The sequence below is a fragment of the Pelodiscus sinensis genome, chromosome 1 (assembly GCF_049634645.1).
Source record: "Pelodiscus sinensis isolate JC-2024 chromosome 1, ASM4963464v1, whole genome shotgun sequence".
NCBI classification, from domain to species: Eukaryota; Metazoa; Chordata; order Testudines; family Trionychidae; genus Pelodiscus; species Pelodiscus sinensis.
In genome coordinates, this window is record NC_134711.1 from 89,396,177 (window position 1) to 89,414,667 (window position 18,491).

Genomic DNA, 18,491 nt, shown 5'->3' on the forward strand with positions numbered 1-18,491 from the left:
CATATAACAGATGACTGTCTTATATTTGATTTACTAAAGGCAGCACCTCCCATCCCTCCAACCTTTCAAGGTTATGGGAAGTCTCGTCTTAATTGGTTCTTCTTCTAACCCATGCTGAAATGGAACCCCACCTAATGGTCTATCCTACTAAATCCCTCACTTTGCTTAGGCCCTGGTCCTGTCATGAGCACTGGGCAGGGAAGCCCTTGGGCCTGCGTATTAACACAGATGTCCACCAGCAAAGAGCTCATTGGGCCTTTACTCATGACAGTATGGAAATTACACTCTCAGCCAATCAGAAAGGTCTGGGAGCCTGTCCATTGATCTGCCACTGACAGGAGGTGTGGCTGAAGAAAAGTCTAAGGAGGATTTGCCATTATATGAATAATGTTGAGGAGATAGTTAATCTATAGTTTAAATATAAAAATATTCACTTTAGTCCCTTCCTCCAAGCAACGCTGAAGATAAGCTAGGACTCCTGGGTAAGACAGACTTAATAACACAGCTGTATTGGCTTCAAAATAGATTTGTGGGTGAGCCAGTGGTTGTAAGCCTTTCATTAATGAGATGGGAATTCCTTTCTACCACACTCTCACCCCAATTATTTATGGATTGTGATTAGGATCATTTGCTAAAAAGGGGTAGTGCTAATGATAAAGCTAATTGGTATATAAAGAAAAGCCAGGCTTCTATAGGTAAGCTTTCCTAGTGGGAAATGTATTAAGTATGGGAAAAGGGAAGCATATGTACAGTGTTGATTTTACTAGAAAGCTTGAAGAGAAGGTCTCCTTTCTCTTCAGTATTGTGCTTGATAACTTTTGGTTTTTGAGCTCTTCCTTGACAAGTGGATGTGATTATCTAATAGTAGCCTTGATATGCAGAACTAAGTATGTGCCACTCTCTTAAACTGAGGTGGTTTTATGTTCTCAGGCTTAAAGAGAAAACTCCCTGCTCCCCTTAATCTTTAGACATTCATTCTTCTCAAATAATCCCTTCATTGTGCTCCATCCAATGGGTATAACTGCATGGGGGAAAAGGGGGAGGAGAAAGCCAGTGTTAAGAATGAAAATGCAACATATACAGCAACTAGAAGTGGGAGACAGTTGTGAGATATGGATGTACCCTCTCAGTCCCTCTTGGTTGTTATGACCCCCTAACTTTGACAAATGGTGACTTTGGGCTGCTGACAAGCATACTGGGGTTGCTGCCCTGTTAATACTAGGCATCTGTGGCTTTTCTCTCTTATTAATGTTTCACATGTCCTTCTTCAGAAGCATTGGAGGTGAGTGTAGCCTAGATAAGTGTTTTGTGAAACCACTTTCAGAAACACATTAACTGGCTGCCCCAGTTTGTTTATTTACTTGCGCCACAGCCACAGAGCCTCGCAGCTCCCATTGGCTGCAAAGGATGAAATGGAGCCAATGGGAGCCGCGAGGCTCCATGGCCACAATGCCAGTAAATAAACAAACTGGGGTGGCCAGTTAATGTGTTTCTGAAAGTGATTTTGTGGAGCACTTTCAAAAACACTGGCCTAGATGACCTTCCTATAAGGTGAGGGCACAGCTGCCTGGATAACTGCCCTAAATAGTTACCAAGGCCTCAGTCAAGCTGGGAGGCCATTTTACATGGTGTCCCCAAAGAATCTGTGCTAGGGCCACTTCTACTGAACCTATTTATAAATATTAAACCATTATTCAAACAGACTAGACTTAATTTGCTGATGGGGTGGTGGTTGCAAGTGCTCTTGAGGGACAGGATTAGGATTTACAAATGATGAGATGAGAAATGGCCTGAGAGCACTACAATAACATTGCATAGTGACAAATACAAATCCTACAGCTAAGGAGCCACAAGTAATTGCCCTAAAACAAAATGAGAAATGAGCCTCTAGGAAGGATTACTACGGAAAAAGATCTGAGGGTTATAGTGGATCACTGCTACATTGTTGACACTTGTAGCTCTGTTGCCCCCAAAGAAGTGAACCTCATTCTGGGATGTAGTAGGAGTGTTTTATAAGCAAGACAAAGAAGTAACTCTTCCTCTCGGCTCAGCACTGGTGAGGCCTTAGCTAGAGTGTTGTGTCTCACACACTCTGGAGAAGATGTGGCTAAACAGGGTTCTGAGGCGAGCAACAAAAATGATGAAAGGTGTAGAAAACATGAGCTATGAGGAAAGCCTGGAAGGGGCAGGTAAGGATGAGAGAAGATATATGGAAAGACTGACGCATGGTTCTCTTTCTACACCAAGGACAGAAATAACAAGCTTAAATTGCAGCAAGGGAAACTTAAGTTAGATTTTACTTCCTAATTGTAAGGATGCTTAAGTAGTTTGCACAGGGCTTCAGGCAGGCTGTGGAATCTGGCCTTGGAGGCTTTTTTAAGAACCAGTTAAATCTGTCAGTTGCTCATTTGTCTAACTGACTTCTATGGTAGAAACTGCTTTCTTGGTGTCAAGCGTAATGGGGGCCCCGATATTGTTGGATGGTCGCCACGTAATACCAGAAGGTAGATAACACAAGCAGTTGCATGTCAAACTGACATACTTTTATATTTAGAGGAGTCCAGTATCTTTCTTCCTACTATTGAGGAAGTCAACAAAATGACATGGCCCTTGCTGTCAAATGTACTTCATACAGTACTTCCAGTTTGGAAGGATGTGGCGTGTAAAAAGCAACAATCAGTTCCAGTGAAATGTATTGTGTGTGTGGGGGGGGAAGAGTTGCAGGCTTCATAGAACAATTTTTCTTTGCAGAGACTCCAATCTTCTTCTCTATAAGAGGAAAATAGGACAGCCATGCAGGGAGGGGTCAGGACAGAATGACAAGGCCATGTTCTTGGGGCCACATGGGAGAATCATGCATATCTAAAACCAGACATGTAGCTTTTGTACACCATCTCTTTCTCTCTCTCCCTGCCCCCCCACTCCCCTTCTTAGTTGCTGGTTTGTTTGCATTGTTTGGTGTGTGTCATGATCTATTGACAATCTCCCTGGTCTAAACTGTGGAGAAGAAATGCAACTGGATTCATGCCTGAACATCTTCAGACAGTACCACTTCAGTGCTTAATGTGCCTGATCTTTCCTTTGGTTAAGTAATTGTCTGGATCTTGCTGTTCAAAACTGTTTCCCACTAATCTGACAATCTGCCTTCCTGAATCAACCAGGTTCTGAACATTCACTAATGGTTGCCTGCACTCACTTGGTATTAAACCTTCCCTTGCACAGAGTGTACCTCAGTACAAGAAGCAGGACTTGAAGATTCTTAAAGAAAATCTTCCCTCCTCCCCACCTGCCTGCACCAAATCCCAAGCAGGCTGGCACTGGGGGAGTAAATCCCCATCAATGCCTGCAACCTTACTGATGCTGAGCATCAGGCTGGTGCTGAGGGAGCAGAGAGAATGAGGGTAAGGAACGTGTATTGCACAAGATGGATGATTCTTGGCAGCTCAGTGTACTGAAATCAGGCAGGAAGCTTTAAAGCCTGAAGAGAGAGCTGTTCTGCTACTCCAAGAACAAGGAAATGCTGAAGGCTACTGCCTGCCGGGTGGAACTAAGGCTTTACCTTTATTATTTGCTAGTCCAACAAATGGATTATGTTGAAACCAGCCATATTCCTTCCTGGCAGTAAGTGAGGAAGGGATTCCTGTGGTGATGAGATCTAACCAAGTGTCTGGTCTGCTTTTCCAGAACCACTCCCAGCCTGGTCTGCGCTCATCTCGTCACTCTTCCAGGCTAAGTTGTCAAGGATCTTCATTTCCCAGACATTACGTTGATTTTTTTTGTAAGTAGATTCTTAAAAGTAACCCTCCAAAGCTTCATGAAGAAGTGGCAAACTATTGGTCCAGCCGCAGCTTTCTTGTTCTCTAGATCCGAGAAATAGACAAAATGAAGGTGTAGAAGTTCCATGTCCCAGTCTGCCTCCTGAACCTGTATTTCCTGTGGATATAAACTTTGACAAGTAAGTTCTTGTCTCAAGTCATGGATCAGGTCTAAGTTAAAAACACTGCATGTCTTCCCCTACATCTCCCTGCCCCAGACACAGCTTTAAAAATCCCAAGAGAAAAAGTTGTACCCAATATTGAGCCACTTACCCCCTTCAGGCTAACTAAACATTGGACACGTGTCTTCACATCCAAGGACAGTCCTGGTGCAGTGATAGAGGGGTCTGTGTCTTCCAACCCTACACCCAGACTGCAAATTTTGAGATGTCCAAAGGATTCCTATAGCTCTGCCTACAAAGCAGTGACCTCTGTCAATGCTTGGCTAGGCTTCAGAGAACGCCAGGCTGCTGTAGGCTGTGGAGTGGGTTGCTCCTGTTGGGCTGGGGTGGTGCACTTCCCCTGGTGCCATTCCTCAGTTTTCATCATGACCATGAAATCTCTAGCCTGCCTCTCAAAAGTAGGGTGCTGCTGTAGAGACCCTGGCTATACTTAGGCAGAGCTCTGCCAACCCAAGTCCCTGCTGGCCCTAATGAAGGTGTTGCCTCCAATTTGGGTACAGCCATATTCTTACCTTGCCTGACACAAACTCAAGACAGGTCGGCGGTAGGGGTTCCAATAGCCTTAAAGTGGAGAGTTGCTGCCACAAAGAGCCTGGAGACACTGCAGTCACGTCATTTGCAGACCTGGACAACCTGCTCTGAGTGGCTGCATACAGGCCTCCCTGGAGCTCCATTCCTGCTGGCTCTTCCTTAATGGAAGGGCAAGATAGAAGATGGCAGGGGCTTTCCTTGGGTTCCTGCTGCGAAACACATTCTGTGTTCTTGGGAGGGATTACATGGCATTGCCCAGCAGAACCCTTGGGGGAGGAACATGGAGGTGGGGCTGCAGGCTGTCTTTGTGCTGCCTGACACCCCGTGCACTGATGCTCACATGCTCTAGTCCAGTGTTTCTCAAACTTTTTTATAAAGTACCCACTTTAAAAAAAATTGTAAGTATCCTGAGTACCTACAGTTTTCAGATCCACACAAATTTTTTCTACCATTACAACACATTTTAAACCAGTGGTTCCTAACCTTTTGATACTGCGGACCACTAAACCCATTCACAAGCTTTTGGAGGACTGGTAACATTTATTTGCATATTCATTAAGCAAATTATGAATATGCAAATTGTCACTGGCCCTACCTGTCTGGCAGGTTGTTCCTCCCCCTCCCGGTCCCAATCCTGGCCACTTTATCAGCCAGGATTCTGGGCCGGCAAGGACTTAGTGTACAGCCAGCTCCCGAGTAGCAAGGACCTGGCATGCATCAGCCATAACCAAGCATATCTGCTAGTAAGAATAATATAGGTCTTGTAATATTCCTTGAAACTTCAGTAGGTCTGACGCATTCTCCATACCACTAGAAGCTAATGACAGTTTTATGTCTGTGCCTAGTTCTAACCCTAAATAGGATGATAACACTAGTGTTCAAGGGGGAGAAGCGTCTCTTTGCTTGATCTTGTTACATCTGTCTGCTAGCCTTGTTGTATGTGGTCACCATTTTGTGTTCAGGTAGCACCAAGAAGCCCCACATAGGATCCGGGTAGATCCTGCTGTGCAAAATATGAGACTAGATAGATCACTTCTTGCTGCCTAAATCACACACCCATCCCCCAAACTCTTCGGATACTTCTTCCTGAAAAGAATCCTGGTACTGGCTGAGAAGGAATGTTCATAAATGAGCACTGATCATATTGGTTCTCATTCTAGATCCATTAAAGAACTAGATCATTGGGGGAGAAATTGATATAAACTTGCCAATCCTTTCTGACATGGAGATGTGCTCTTGCCAGCACTCTGACTCAAAAAACCAGCATTAGAACAGGAGACCATATCTTACTCGTATTTGTTATACCTGAACTCTCTAGCCAGCTGCACAGTCAAATTGTATTGTGTCCCTAATGAATGAATCCTCAATCTCTACCTGGCTGCCTCTTAACTGTTTCTGTATTATACAGGATTAAGGCATCTCCCTAGATCCCTGAATAATGTGCCAGGTGATTGAAATGCACCCTTGTTTGACTGTGGGAATACAATGAGGCTACTCTAATTAAAAACTTATTCTCCTGCTGTGGGGGTGTAGATGGCTTTAAAAACATGTCCTTCTGGATAATGGGTTAAAATCCACCTTTGCATAGAGGAATGAAAATATGACCCGTGATTGAAGCAATCGCAGAATAACAGGGCATAAGCTGTACTGTCCCTCTTAATGACACTTCCTTATTCATGATCTTACCTAAACTTATAGTTGAAGGTGCCACCCTTTCAGCAATTGATGAGACTTGACCTGCCTCCCCTCTAGGAGAGGTGGCCTAATGCACCTATGTCAGACACTCAGTCCTTGACATGACTCACCAGGTGGATCTGTTGGTGACCTCAAAAGGCAGCTCAAAGGCTATGCTTAACTGTCTCCCTAGTCTTCCAAGTGATCTTCCAGCCTCTGGGGCCTAAGGCTCCTTGATAATGCCTTATACAAGCATAACAGTATTGCATGGAACCTACCCACTGAACTCCAGAGGATTTGACCATTTTGGCTATAGTAAGAATGGGGCAGTATGCAGCCCTTCTGTACTGAATTGGAGGGCTTGGCCCTATCTAATGAAGTTGTAGGCAAAGGAGCAGTTATCTTCCAAGGACTTTTTTTTGTGGTCATCTGCCTTCTCCAAAGTCTAGCACTTCGAGCGGATCCCAACCTCCAGGAAGAACTGTATGAACTATCCTGCCTCCTCTGGACAAGATTAACAAGTGACTACAATTTCTTAGTGTACAGTTGGTATTATGGATTAAAATTTTAAATGCAAAGTAAGTAATATACTTCACTTTCCTAGAAGCTTATTTTAATAACTTATTAAATCTTTAATGGCCTCTGTCTGTAAAGCTTGGAAGGCTTTTTTAAAGCTCTCCACCTGTTCAAATTCTAGTTTATATAACCAGAAATATGTCTAGGGAAACCTGGATCTAAATCTTGCAGGAGATTCAGTCTGGGGAGTGGCATCAATATTTTACCTGTGGGCTGTGTCTACACTGGCAGGTTCTTGTGCCAGAAATATGCAAATGAGGCTAAGCGTGGAATATCGCTGAGCCTCATTTGCATATCAAACGAGACACCATTTTTGTGGAAGAGGCTCTTGCGCTAGAAGTGGAGCTGTCTACATTGCCCCTTCTTGCGCAATGCCTTATTCCTGAAAATAATCAGCGTAGCGGCATTGCGCAAGAGGGTTTTTCTTGCACAAGAAGGGGCAGTGTCGACAGCTCCTTCTGGCACAAGAGCCGCTTCTGCAAAAATGGCAGATCATTTGCATATTTCTGGTGCAAGAACCCACCAGTGTAGACACAGATGTGGTGTAAACCAGAAGAAATCTGGAGATGGCCAGAGATGCTGGTACAGTTAACTAGTGTTCCCAGCACCTTAGCTCAACAACTTCCCATTGTTATTGCTGAAGTTCTAGGGCTGCAACTGTGGAATCTTCCCCCTACCCCTTTTTTTCCTTGCAATACACTACCACTCCTCTCAGGCTGCAACTACCTTAAGATCACCTTGGGCTAAGCCCACAAACCAGCACCCCGTGGGGGGGGGGGGGGGCGGAGAGACACAGTGTCTCCCTTATCTTACTGCCTAAAGAACCAATTACTCAGAAAAGAAACCTCCCATCCCTGCAGAACAGGCTAATTTTGGGTCTTCAACCAGGCTCAAAAGGTTCATATCTCACTTGTGCTCTGGCACTGATTGGGGGTGCAGCCTTGCCACCTCTAATCTGTTTGGGCTCTCACTCAGAAGTTACATGGTACAACATCATACTTTGGAGAAGCAGAGCTGGTCTGAACTTTGTTATATGCCAGAAGCAACCCCAGCAGCACCCTATCACGAGTGAGCCTTCAGCTTACTACCAAGGCTGCTCTAGCCACTGCAGTTCAGGTGGGCTGGGGTTGGTTAATTTCAGCTGAGTGTCCCTTTCTTGCCAGCCTGGATTTGAGCCAACAGGTTAGCAAAAAGGGAGAACCCAGCAGCGGGGAGAACAGGGCTTTCACCTGACCTGAGCTCCTTCCTGGAAGGAGCAGAGAAAGGAGATTTACTAGATCTGCTAGCTAGACCTCATCCCTCAGTGTGGGTTGTGTGGGTTTCTTAAGACCCTGGGCATCTAACTTCAAGCCAAGCCAGGGGAAGGAGTAAAGTTGAATAAAAAATCAAGCTAGTTCTTGTTTCAAGCCAGTAGTAAGCCCTGGGAGGCGTGGTTCTGACTGTCTCAGCCAACTCCACCTTTCACAAGGAGAAGCATGAGTGACACCAATGCCACCTCCATCCCTTGGTTCCCACTTACCAGGGCAAGCGCGAGGAAGGCAAGACAGCCAGAACCAACTGGATGGGCTGCTCTTAGCTGATGCAATAGTCAATTGGTTCCCTTTTCCTGTCACCAGAACTGACTCTAGACCAAATGGTGCTCAGTTGAGGAGCAGTCAGTAGCCCCCCCTCCATTTGTTACCCCTGTGAATCCTTTGTGCGTGTTTATTGCATTTATAACCCATTTCATGGCTTTGATGCACAAGTGGCATGTGCTAGTCTGTCAGTCATTGCTTACATGCTTCAGGTCTTAAAACAAGTATACCCCCAGTTACACAAGGCTCACAATAGTGCAGCTGTGCTCTCACTTCACTTTCACAGTTCACTGATAGGTGACACCATGCCTCTTATCTATGTATGAGGGCATGGCTGAGACCATTTAGGCAGTGCCAGGAAACCACTGTCTGGAAGGTTCCATGTGCTTCTACAAAGGTCCAGAACACACTAGGCAGTTAGTGAAAAATGACTCCCCATGCAGAATACCTGAAACATTTTATTTCAAACATTCTATTTTCCCTTTCAGTCACTGAACAGTCCCACACACACCCCCAGCCAAGCACCTTAGGCAACTGATGGGTCTCTTCACCCTGACTACAGCTGTACCTCTCACTCCAAGGTTGGTGCCTGTATCTTCTTCACCATATTGGGCTGAAGTGGAGAGTCATAGCAATACCTCCCTGTGTGTGTCTTAAAAAGGAAATTTACCAAAGAAAGAAAAGGGGTGTTTGGCTGGCAATTGCTCCTCCTCCACTACTGCCTCAAACATCAGCTATTCTAACATTGCCTTTAAAAAAACAGACTTGAGAAATAAGCTTCTGGCTTTTCCGAAGCACCACCTCTATTTCCCAGCCCTTAATCCAAGGTGTGCTGGCATTTGTTAGGCATTTTAATGATAAATTGAAAAAAAGTGAGCCCAGACCCCTCTCCTCCAGCACTCCATGCCATTTATTATAGTAAATGAGGTCTCTTCACTGTCACCTTACCAATCTCTTCATTAGTCTGTTGAATATACCAGTTGTCTCCTCATATGCCAAGGTTGGAAGCTTGTTGGGATAGACATTAAAAATACGACATCCAGTCCTAATCCTCCACTCCAGGCTGGGAACTTCTAGCTGCTAACACAATATAACAGCTTCATTTGGGCACAATATCCTTCCAGAAAAATGGCACCTGCTCTTCCAAATTGCAAAGGTAAAAAACTAAATAAATCCCATGAATCCCTTCTTTAGGGATTAGCAGCCCCAGTGAGGTCTTTGTTGTATAATGTGCAATGAAAGCACTTTAACTCCAGACTAGTATGTGTGCTCTATTGCTATTCTCCACCTCAGAGAGAAGTTATTGGGTGGGCTACAAGAAGTGCTGGGTGAAATCCTCTAAGCTGTGATCTACAGGAAGTTAGGCAGATGATCATGTGGTTCCTTGTGGCCTTGAAACAGTATTTATGAAGTTGACAGAAGATGCAAGATTTTTTGCAAATGTCATCTGGGCCCTTTCTACAAGGGCCTTCCCACTTGTACATTATATGGGAAACAAACATGTACCGTCTGTAAAGGGAGATACATGTGTTAAAGCCCCCTTAGTTTGGTTTTTGTCAATGCCAAATATCTCCGCCCCTCCCCCCCAAAGAACCAGCCAATGCTATACATCACTTGCATTGCCAGAATTGAAAGCCAGTGGTAGAAGCACCTTATAACTCTGAAGTCAGTTAAAATCTGCTTCTTGAAAAAGATTAACATTCTTACAATATTGACTCCAAACACAACCAAATTCAGTGAGAGTAGTCAGCATGCAAGATGACCCACTGTACCTCATAGGCACTTAACTGCCAGCTATTATTCCAGCTAGTCCCAACAGATGATGAGTAAAGTGAGTAGCAAAGCACAGCCAATTGCAAATGTGTCCTCCTGGCAGTCTCAATTACAAACCAGAGGTTCCTAAGTGGTAGAGAACTCAGCAATGTTAGTGTTACTGAGTATATACTCTGACTAGGGTTAGTTTATGGCACAGTCAACACCAGTGATTATAGATTTGCACTGAGGCATTTTACAAATGTAAAAAAACGGTTCTGAAGAGGACATTGGATTCCTATTAATTTATTATATAAATGGCTTATTGACAAACAGCTTTAGTTCTAAACTAATGATGTGTAACTCCTCCTCTGGAACAAATAGAAAGCAGGGAGGACAATGGACAAGGGCTCCAGCTGTATAGGAAGTTAATGAACAGCACAGCTGAAGCTCTGGTCATTTAAGCATATTGAGTGCTTGTCTGGATGTGTTCCTGGAGTTGCTGATTCTTTTTTGGGGGACAACCAGTGTGGCATGTTTTATGAAGACAGGTAACACCAAACTCATCTCACTTTTAAATGAAACTACAGCAATCCCAGGACTATGAAAATCCTTCCCCATCCTTCCCCTGCAATCAATCAGCAAAGGTCTAATGCCATCAGAACCCTCCCCTTGTTCTTCCCAGCAACTGATGAATAGCAGGGAGTTTGTTGGAGAAGTAATAGAGAGGCTCCTGTAGACCACCCATACAGATCCCCTCTCCTGGGATCTCTGCACATGACTAATTCACAAATTAACTAAGAGTAAATGGATTTTGTCTCAAAAAGTTAACAGCTAAAAGGACACCCCCCCAGTATCTTAGCCAAGATAACCTCTCAGACTGAAGCTTTGAGGACACTTTCAGCAGGTGGCTGCAGCACCATTATCAGCTCTGGGAAACACTCAATGAGCAGAGCCAGTCACTACACCTGGAAGCACGGACACTCTCCTGACCAGTGCTGTCACCACATGGAATGCATGCAGGCTTTGAGGCAGGGACAGAACATTTTCCTTGAGATTCAAACAGAGCAGCAGTTTGTTTAGGATGAAGAAGCCTCTCTAGGGTATTGGGAACACAGAGGTGGAATGTTAAACGGCTTCTTTCAAAATGCTGTGAGGTGAGCATGGACAACTGCTGCCCCTGCAGAACGATCTGCTGCAATCACTCAGAAATTAACTTTGAAGGGATTATAGTGAGTGGCCTATTGTCCCACTGCATAGAACCCAGGACAGATGGGGATACAGGTCTATTTCTGTGTGTGCTGCTCTTACAGAATTTTCTTATGCATGGGAGAGAAAGGAAGCAGAGGTGGTGCCTACAGCATCACTCACGGAACTCTGACACTCTTTGCTTCTTGATACTGACCTATGGGCTCTCAGATGCTGCATGCCATGGATCTAAAAGTTGTAACCTTTGCTTGAAAAGAATGTTTGGTGTTGCTCCAAATATTTTTCAAAGCACTGCATCCTCTGGGATAAAGAACAGGTCTCCCACAGGAGCTTAGCTCAGCAGGACGTATTGAAGGAAACCATGCAGAAAAAGATTACTAGCCCCAAAACCCAGGTTTGGAGTCATGGAGGCTAAGGGTCTTTCCCTCTGGAACTGTGTGGATCCTTGGAAGATACACTTTTGGCCCCAAGGGCTAGTGACTTGCTGGGGCAGACACCAGACCTTGTAGATCTATGACAACAACATGAGGTTGGGATTTTTGAAGGAGAGCCAAAGATGGTCAACAACTCTAAATCCATTAAGCTCTTGGGGCCACCTCCTTCAGCATGGCTCAGATTAGAGACAGCTGATCATTGCCTAAATAGGGTGCAAGTTTAGGGTAGAGTTAACACTAGCTAAGAAAACAGCCTTCACTCAAGCCTCTAACAGCAGTGGGTCCATGGGACTGACTGGAAAGTTAAAAGTTAGAAAAACAGCATTCCTTAACATTTTGCCAGAGGCCTCATCCTTGGAAGAAGGTTGGGATCATGCAAAATAGTTCCTGGAATCAATATCCCTAGCAAAGAAATATAAATTTACAGTGGAACAAAGCTTAGCTAGAGGGGGAAGCAAACTGGACCTTGTGGTTTGAGGATGAAGGATGAGGAAGAGTTTCAAATTGCTGCTGTGTTATGTGTATTCTGTAAGTGGCTACAGTTGCTTCAAAACTGCTCTGCACCTTTCCATGGCCCCACAGAAAATGAGCATTAGCAGGCAGGCAAATTCTGGACTTATGGGGTGTGTGGCTACAGTTCAGGGGTGGTGAGCTGTACTAACAATACTTGAAAGAATGCCAAGCTTCCCACTAGAGTGCTTTTCATGGATCCTAATGAGGGCTCCCCACTGACACTAATCTCTAATTTTTCTCTTTCAGTACAAGTTATACTCCTTTCTTTCTACATTATTTCTCTTCCCTCATGGTGTTTAGACCTTTAAAATACTTCCGAGTAGCTGTCCTATTCCCCTGCCTTCCCCACAGCTTGTTGCAAACAATGTTAGTCTTCAGTTTTCTCTAAACTCAGTACCCACAGCACTTATTCCTCCAGTTTGACCCAGAGGCTACATCTACACTTGAAGCTGGGTCTGTGATGCTCAATTCACATATCTGTACTCACGCTAGCATGATTAAAATAGCATTGCCGGGACAGAACAGGAAGCAGTTCTGACTAACTGTCCTGAAAACTCCTCCTGAAGATCCCCTATGTCACCTAGGCAGCCAGTCTAAGCTGCATCTGTGCTACCTTGGTATACTGCTCTTTTGAGTGCACTAGATTGAGATGTAGAGCAGCACGGCTACATCTACACAAGCTGAGAATGTCACACAGCTCCAAGTGTAGAAGGTCACTATGTTGGCACAAAAAGCTCTACAAGGTATTCCAACAGGGATGTGGCCTTTCAATTTTATATCACTCAAGCAGAAGTTTCAGTTTCATATTAAGGAGTAGCCCTTGGAAATCAAGATGCTAACCTAGTCAAACACACATGGGCTGGCATGGTAGTTGCATAAGGCTGGGGACCATACCTTTTTTTTTGATAAATTATAAGTGAACAAATGCAATTACTGTCTTATTTAAATGTGCATTTCTAATACTAATTATAACCTGCCCATATTTTAAGTTTGCTTTTTAAAAAAAAGCACTGGCAAAACAAATGTACATTAAATAATTCTCCAATTTGACCACCAAAGTTTAAGCAGCATTTACTCTGCTGTTCTTACTATTTTAAAAACAAGCACCACAGGTGGGAGAAGGGAAGCAGTAAAAAGCAGGCTGTGTCTGTCTCACACAGTTTATTTAACAATAGGTAATAAGAAATCAATTTTAACAGTCTATACAGTGATCGAAAGTTCATATTTATAAGTAATCAACTTTAATTGCATGATTTACAACATTTGAGGGTTTTTTGCTTTCTATTTTCAAGTTTTACAGAAAATGGAAGAGGATAGGGAAGGGGGGAGAGAGAAAGAGAGAGAGAGAGAGAGAGAGAAAGCAAGTGTAAAGAAGAAACCCCAGGGACTTCTCAGGTTAAAATCATCCTCTTGGAATTGTTTCTTACCCTCTTTTTTATTTTTTCCTTTGTTAGATGTAAAAATAACAAAAATTCTTTCAAGAAAACAGAAACCACAATATATATACTACATCCATTTGGCAGCTGCCCCTGTGTATTTGCAAAAATGTTGTCTTCTCTACATGTACAAATTATTTTAATACTTGAAGATTTTTTAAGCTCAGACTCTTGTATAGAAAATTCTTGGAGGACAAAAGTAGACTTCAGGAAGGGATTGGGTTATTTAATATTTTTACATTTTTTCAAAGAATTGACATCTCTCCAACCAAAGAGGAAAAAACTGGTATTTATTTTTAATATATATTTATATATATATATGTAATGTATTTTTAAAGCAACATTAACCCCTTTTGTCCTCCGGTTTTAAGAAATGTTCTCTTGTGGGTTTTTTGCAGTGATGTGAGGAAAAACCAGAATAGGGAAAATGTTAACCATTTGCCTCAGTAAATAATAACTATCAATATTACATATTTTCATTAATTTAAAAAAAAATAAAACCTATTGGAGTCATGAGAAAGGGGCTATTTGGTCAGCAACCAAAAGATCACCCCTTCTCCCTCCACCTCCCAACGCACACATGCGAGGAAAAACAAGAAAAGACTGGTTATGATTCCAGCCATAACAAAAATATATTCTTTGTATTCTATTGTCCCTCAGGTTCATTGTGTTGGTTTCTTGTTTTTAAAACCACAAACTACTGTTGTAGAGTTCGGATGTGTTCCAGGGAAAAATGTTGTTTTAGCTAAGAAAGATTCAAAAAAATTTGTCTTCAGTACAAAAAGTCTTGAGAAAATAAGTTTTTTTTTTTTGCTCCCAAAATGCTACAATGTGTCTAGTGTATGTCTAGTGTACTCTGTGAAAGATTTGAATTCAAGTCTGAGTTATCGGAGCTGAGCCCCAGTTCCGTGGCGCTTGTACCATGGAGGCCTGCCATGCCTGGGTTGCCAGCAAGCTGAGAAAGCATTGCACTCTGGTCCGGGCTGGCAAAATGCCCCTGATCCATGGGGTTTGCCTGGGCAGCTACCAGTCCTGGATGTGGGGAGCTGGTCTGAGGAGAGACATGGTGTGGAGAAGGTTGAGGTTGCATCCGAGGGGAAGGGCTGGAATGGGGGGGCTGGGACTGGGGTCGTGGTGAGGGTACAGGCTGTGGAGAACGCACTTGATTGGTGAGTGATGAAGGGATCTGCTGGCCCTGTAAATGTGGGGACTGAGCTTGACTGGGGAGCATGTGCTGTTGGGGGCTCATAGGATTGGGCTGAGCTGGGGATCCCATTTGCTGCTGAAGTAGCCTCTGCTGGAAAGCCTGCTGCAAACTGGCTCCTGTCTCTGCACTCATTGCCTGTGGAAGCTGGCTCATTTGTCCCATAGTTCCTTGCTGCATCTGTTGCATATGATGCTGCATCCTTTGCTGTTGCTGCTGTTGCTGCTGCTGCTGCTGTTGGGGATAACCGACACCCTGGGGCTGCTGAAACTGATTATGGTTGGCCATCCCAGGCCCCAACCCTGGTCCTGCTCCTTGCTGCTGCTGTTGCTGCTGCTGATGGCGCTGCTGCTGCTCAATCATCTGCTGCCGTCTCATTAAAAGATCCCGGAACTGCGGCGACATCCCAGAGTGATTCATGTTCATTGGCTGTGCCTGAGGATTCATCCCACCCATGGCCTGCTGAGGCTGTTGCTGCTGTGCCTGCTGGGGAATGCTGGGCCTTTGGACCCCGGCTTGCATGGGGCTCATATTTTGAATGGCTGGGTTTGGATGCACCCCTCCTTGCTGCCCTTGCATGGCTGGCTGTGCCTGAAGTCCTGGCTGCCCCTGTGGCATTCCCGGCTGCCCTGGCATACCTTGTGGATTCTGAGACACTGCATACTTAGCGGCCCTCTGCTTGATGAAAGCAGCCAGTAGTTGAGGGTTGGAGTGGAGGATGTTAAGCACCTGCTGCTGCTGCATGGGAGAGCTGGGAGACCTGAGAGTCCGCAGTAAGTTTTGTAAGGCTGCCTGGGGCAGAGATCCTTGTTTTGGCTGAGCTGCCCCAGGAACCTGGCCCATTCCTGGCTGAGGTGCCATGTTCATAGGCTGCCCTGGCTGGGCTACTGACATCATGGATGATCTCTGCATTCCTGGCTGGAGCTGCTGTGGTTGAGGTAACCCACTCTGGGCCCATGGTGGCTGCTGCTGGATTCCTGCTGGCCCCATCCCTTGATCTATGTGACCACCAGGCCCTCTGGCCATTTGAGGAGGGTTCATCCCCATTGGTGGCATCGGATTCAGCTGGGGCATCTGATGCTGAATTGGCCTTTGGAAAATCTGAACTTGTGCCATCTGACGCTGAGTCTCTGCTGCCCGCTGGATCTGCATGGCCATTTCTACTGCAGCTGGAGGAGGACCCTGGACTGGTGGCTGAGCAGTCTGAGGTGGAGTTGGAGGTGTTACTTGGCCACCTGCTTTGCCCTGGGACACAGCACCAGGGGGTTGAGTTCTCGGCATGGTGTAGGGCGGCATGGTATTGGGAGGTGCAGGTTGGGGTTGCGAGGCAGGCTGTGGGGGTGGCTGAGGTTGTGGGGTCTGTGGTGTTGGCGGCTGCTGGCCCGTTGGAGTTGTTGGTGTGGCTGGTGTCGGTGAAGGCAATCCTTGCTGCTGACCTACCACGCCCGTCCTCTGCATGCTCGCCATCCTCCTTCGGAGCATCTGGGCCTGCTGCAGACGGTGCTGAAGTTGCTGTTGGCGAAGCTTGTGTTTAATGTTGAGACAAAAGGGCACTGGGCACTTGTTCTCCTGGCAGTGCTTTGCATGGTAGCAGCAAAGAGCAATGAGTTGTTTGCAAATAGGGCACCCTCCATTGGTCTTGCGCTTGCAGCCTTTGGTGTGCTGGACAACCCGCTTCATCTTCTGACAGGATGGCAGTGAACAGTTGGCATTACGACACTGGCAGGCATGGACAAGGGACTGGATACAGCGCTGGATGCTCAGGCGGCGGGAGTCACCAGGGCTCTGGGTGGTTGCTGTCTGCTGGTTGTTGCTCTCATCATCTAGCCCAAGGCCCAGTTTCTCCATCTTGTGATCATGGTTTTTAGTGTTGTAACAGGTGATGCACAGGTCATAATCCTGAAAAGTGACAAACATTTTGAAAATTAAACAGCTGTCTACTTTAACTGGCATACGAATAAGGTCATATAACTAGCAAGGGATCCCAACTGTCCCAGATGGACTGCGGTGGTAAATTTGCCTTTTTGTTGATTATAAAGCCAGAGGGGATAATCACTGATAATCTAATCGGACTCTCTTGTGTAACACAAGAGGATCCAACACAACTCATGCTAAATTGTTCCAATTGTTAATTATCACTTAAATTTGCATCTTATTTCTAATATAGCTTTGTCTAGTTTCAACTTCCAGGCACTAGATCTCATTAAACTTTTGCATGCTAGACTGAAGGACACTCATCATGTTTGTTTTCTACGTTGCTCTACTTATAAACATCTCTTTCCTAAGCTAAACAGGCAGAGCTGCTTATTAGCATGTTTTCTTATCTTTTACTCATTTTGCGGTTTCTCTTTGAACTCTCTCCAATTTATCACTAGCCTTCTTGAACAGTGGATAGTAGAACTGAATACAGTATTCCAGCAGCTCCACCAGTACCAAGTGAATAAAACAGTGCTCCTATTTGATACTTCTATTTATTCATCCTTGGATCATGCAACTATCAAAGTGAGCTCTAGCCCATGAAAGCTTATGCCCAAATGAAGATGTTAGTCTTTAAGATGCTACAGGACTCCTAACATTGCTACCCCTCTGAAACTAACTCTTGACAACTTGTTGCACTAGGAGCTGATGTTCAGGTGATTATTCACCATGTTCAACTATTTTTCAGAGTGATTGATTCCCAAGATACAATCCCCTATGACCAGTGACCTATGCTGGCCATTATTTACCACTCTCCCAGTCTTTGGATTATCTGAAAAGTATCACTAATGATTTTATATTGTCCTTCTAGGTCATTTATAATGACCTCTGTGCCCAAGTACTTATAGAAGTCCAAACTAACAGTGAACAGTGCGTGGGCAAAACAATATCTGACATTTATGCAGACCAATATTAAGGACTTGGAATATCTGTTTTGCTCTGAGCCAGCAAAATTTTTACCTAAGTGAGACTGGATGCATGGATTTCAGGACAGAGTAGCAACTGATCTGCTTGGGCCAGGTCTACTCCGGTGGAGAAAATCAATGCAAATTGTACCTTACAGCAGGAGGCTGATGGGAGAAATGATCTCATCTACTTTCCTTACTCCTCACAATAGCGAGGGAGTACCCACACCGACCAGGGCACCCTCAATGTTCAATTTAGTGGGTCTTTACTAGACCCACTAAATTGAACCCCGAAGGAGCTTCAAAAGAGGAGTACAGAATAAGAGTGCCACTTCTTTAAGTAGAAGGGCCACATGGAGAACAGATGGGAGGTAAACGAGACTGATATATTGAGGGCAGAAATCCTGACAAATGGTAAAGAACCTGGCATTCCCAGAATCAGTGAAGAAAGCTCCCAGGATTCACTAAATAGAGGAGAACCCAGAATTTGTTTACTTAGGTGTATGTGGGAGGCAGAACATCAAATTTTAGTTACAGATTTTCAGAAATAAATTTAGGGCACAGTAGGGATGTTAAATTTAATCTAATCAACTAGTTGATGGATTTTCCATTGCCTAGTGGATTTGTGGGGGAGCCGCAGCAGGGTTAGCTCCCAGCCCAGGAGCTAATCCCACTGTGGTTCTGCCTTTTAAACATTAAGAGCATGCTC

At 44.7% G+C, this 18,491-nt stretch overlaps 2 protein-coding genes across 4 annotated transcripts in view; both read right to left on the bottom strand.

Moving 5' to 3' along the window:
• L3MBTL2 (L3MBTL histone methyl-lysine binding protein 2) overlaps positions 1 to 18,491 on the bottom strand; it is a 73,146-nt gene that overhangs the window by 35,820 nt on the left and 18,835 nt on the right. The window lies entirely within an intron of this gene.
• The window catches only part of EP300 (EP300 lysine acetyltransferase), a 138,762-nt gene continuing 133,675 nt past the window's right edge, over positions 13,405 to 18,491 (bottom strand). For all 3 annotated transcript variants that reach the window (XM_075936301.1, XM_075936288.1, XM_075936292.1), the window contains one exon: positions 13,405 to 16,799. In XM_075936301.1, the coding sequence (XP_075792416.1) occupies positions 14,532 to 16,799 (2,268 nt within the window). In that variant the 3' untranslated portion in view covers positions 13,405 to 14,531. The remainder of the gene's footprint in view (positions 16,800 to 18,491) is intronic.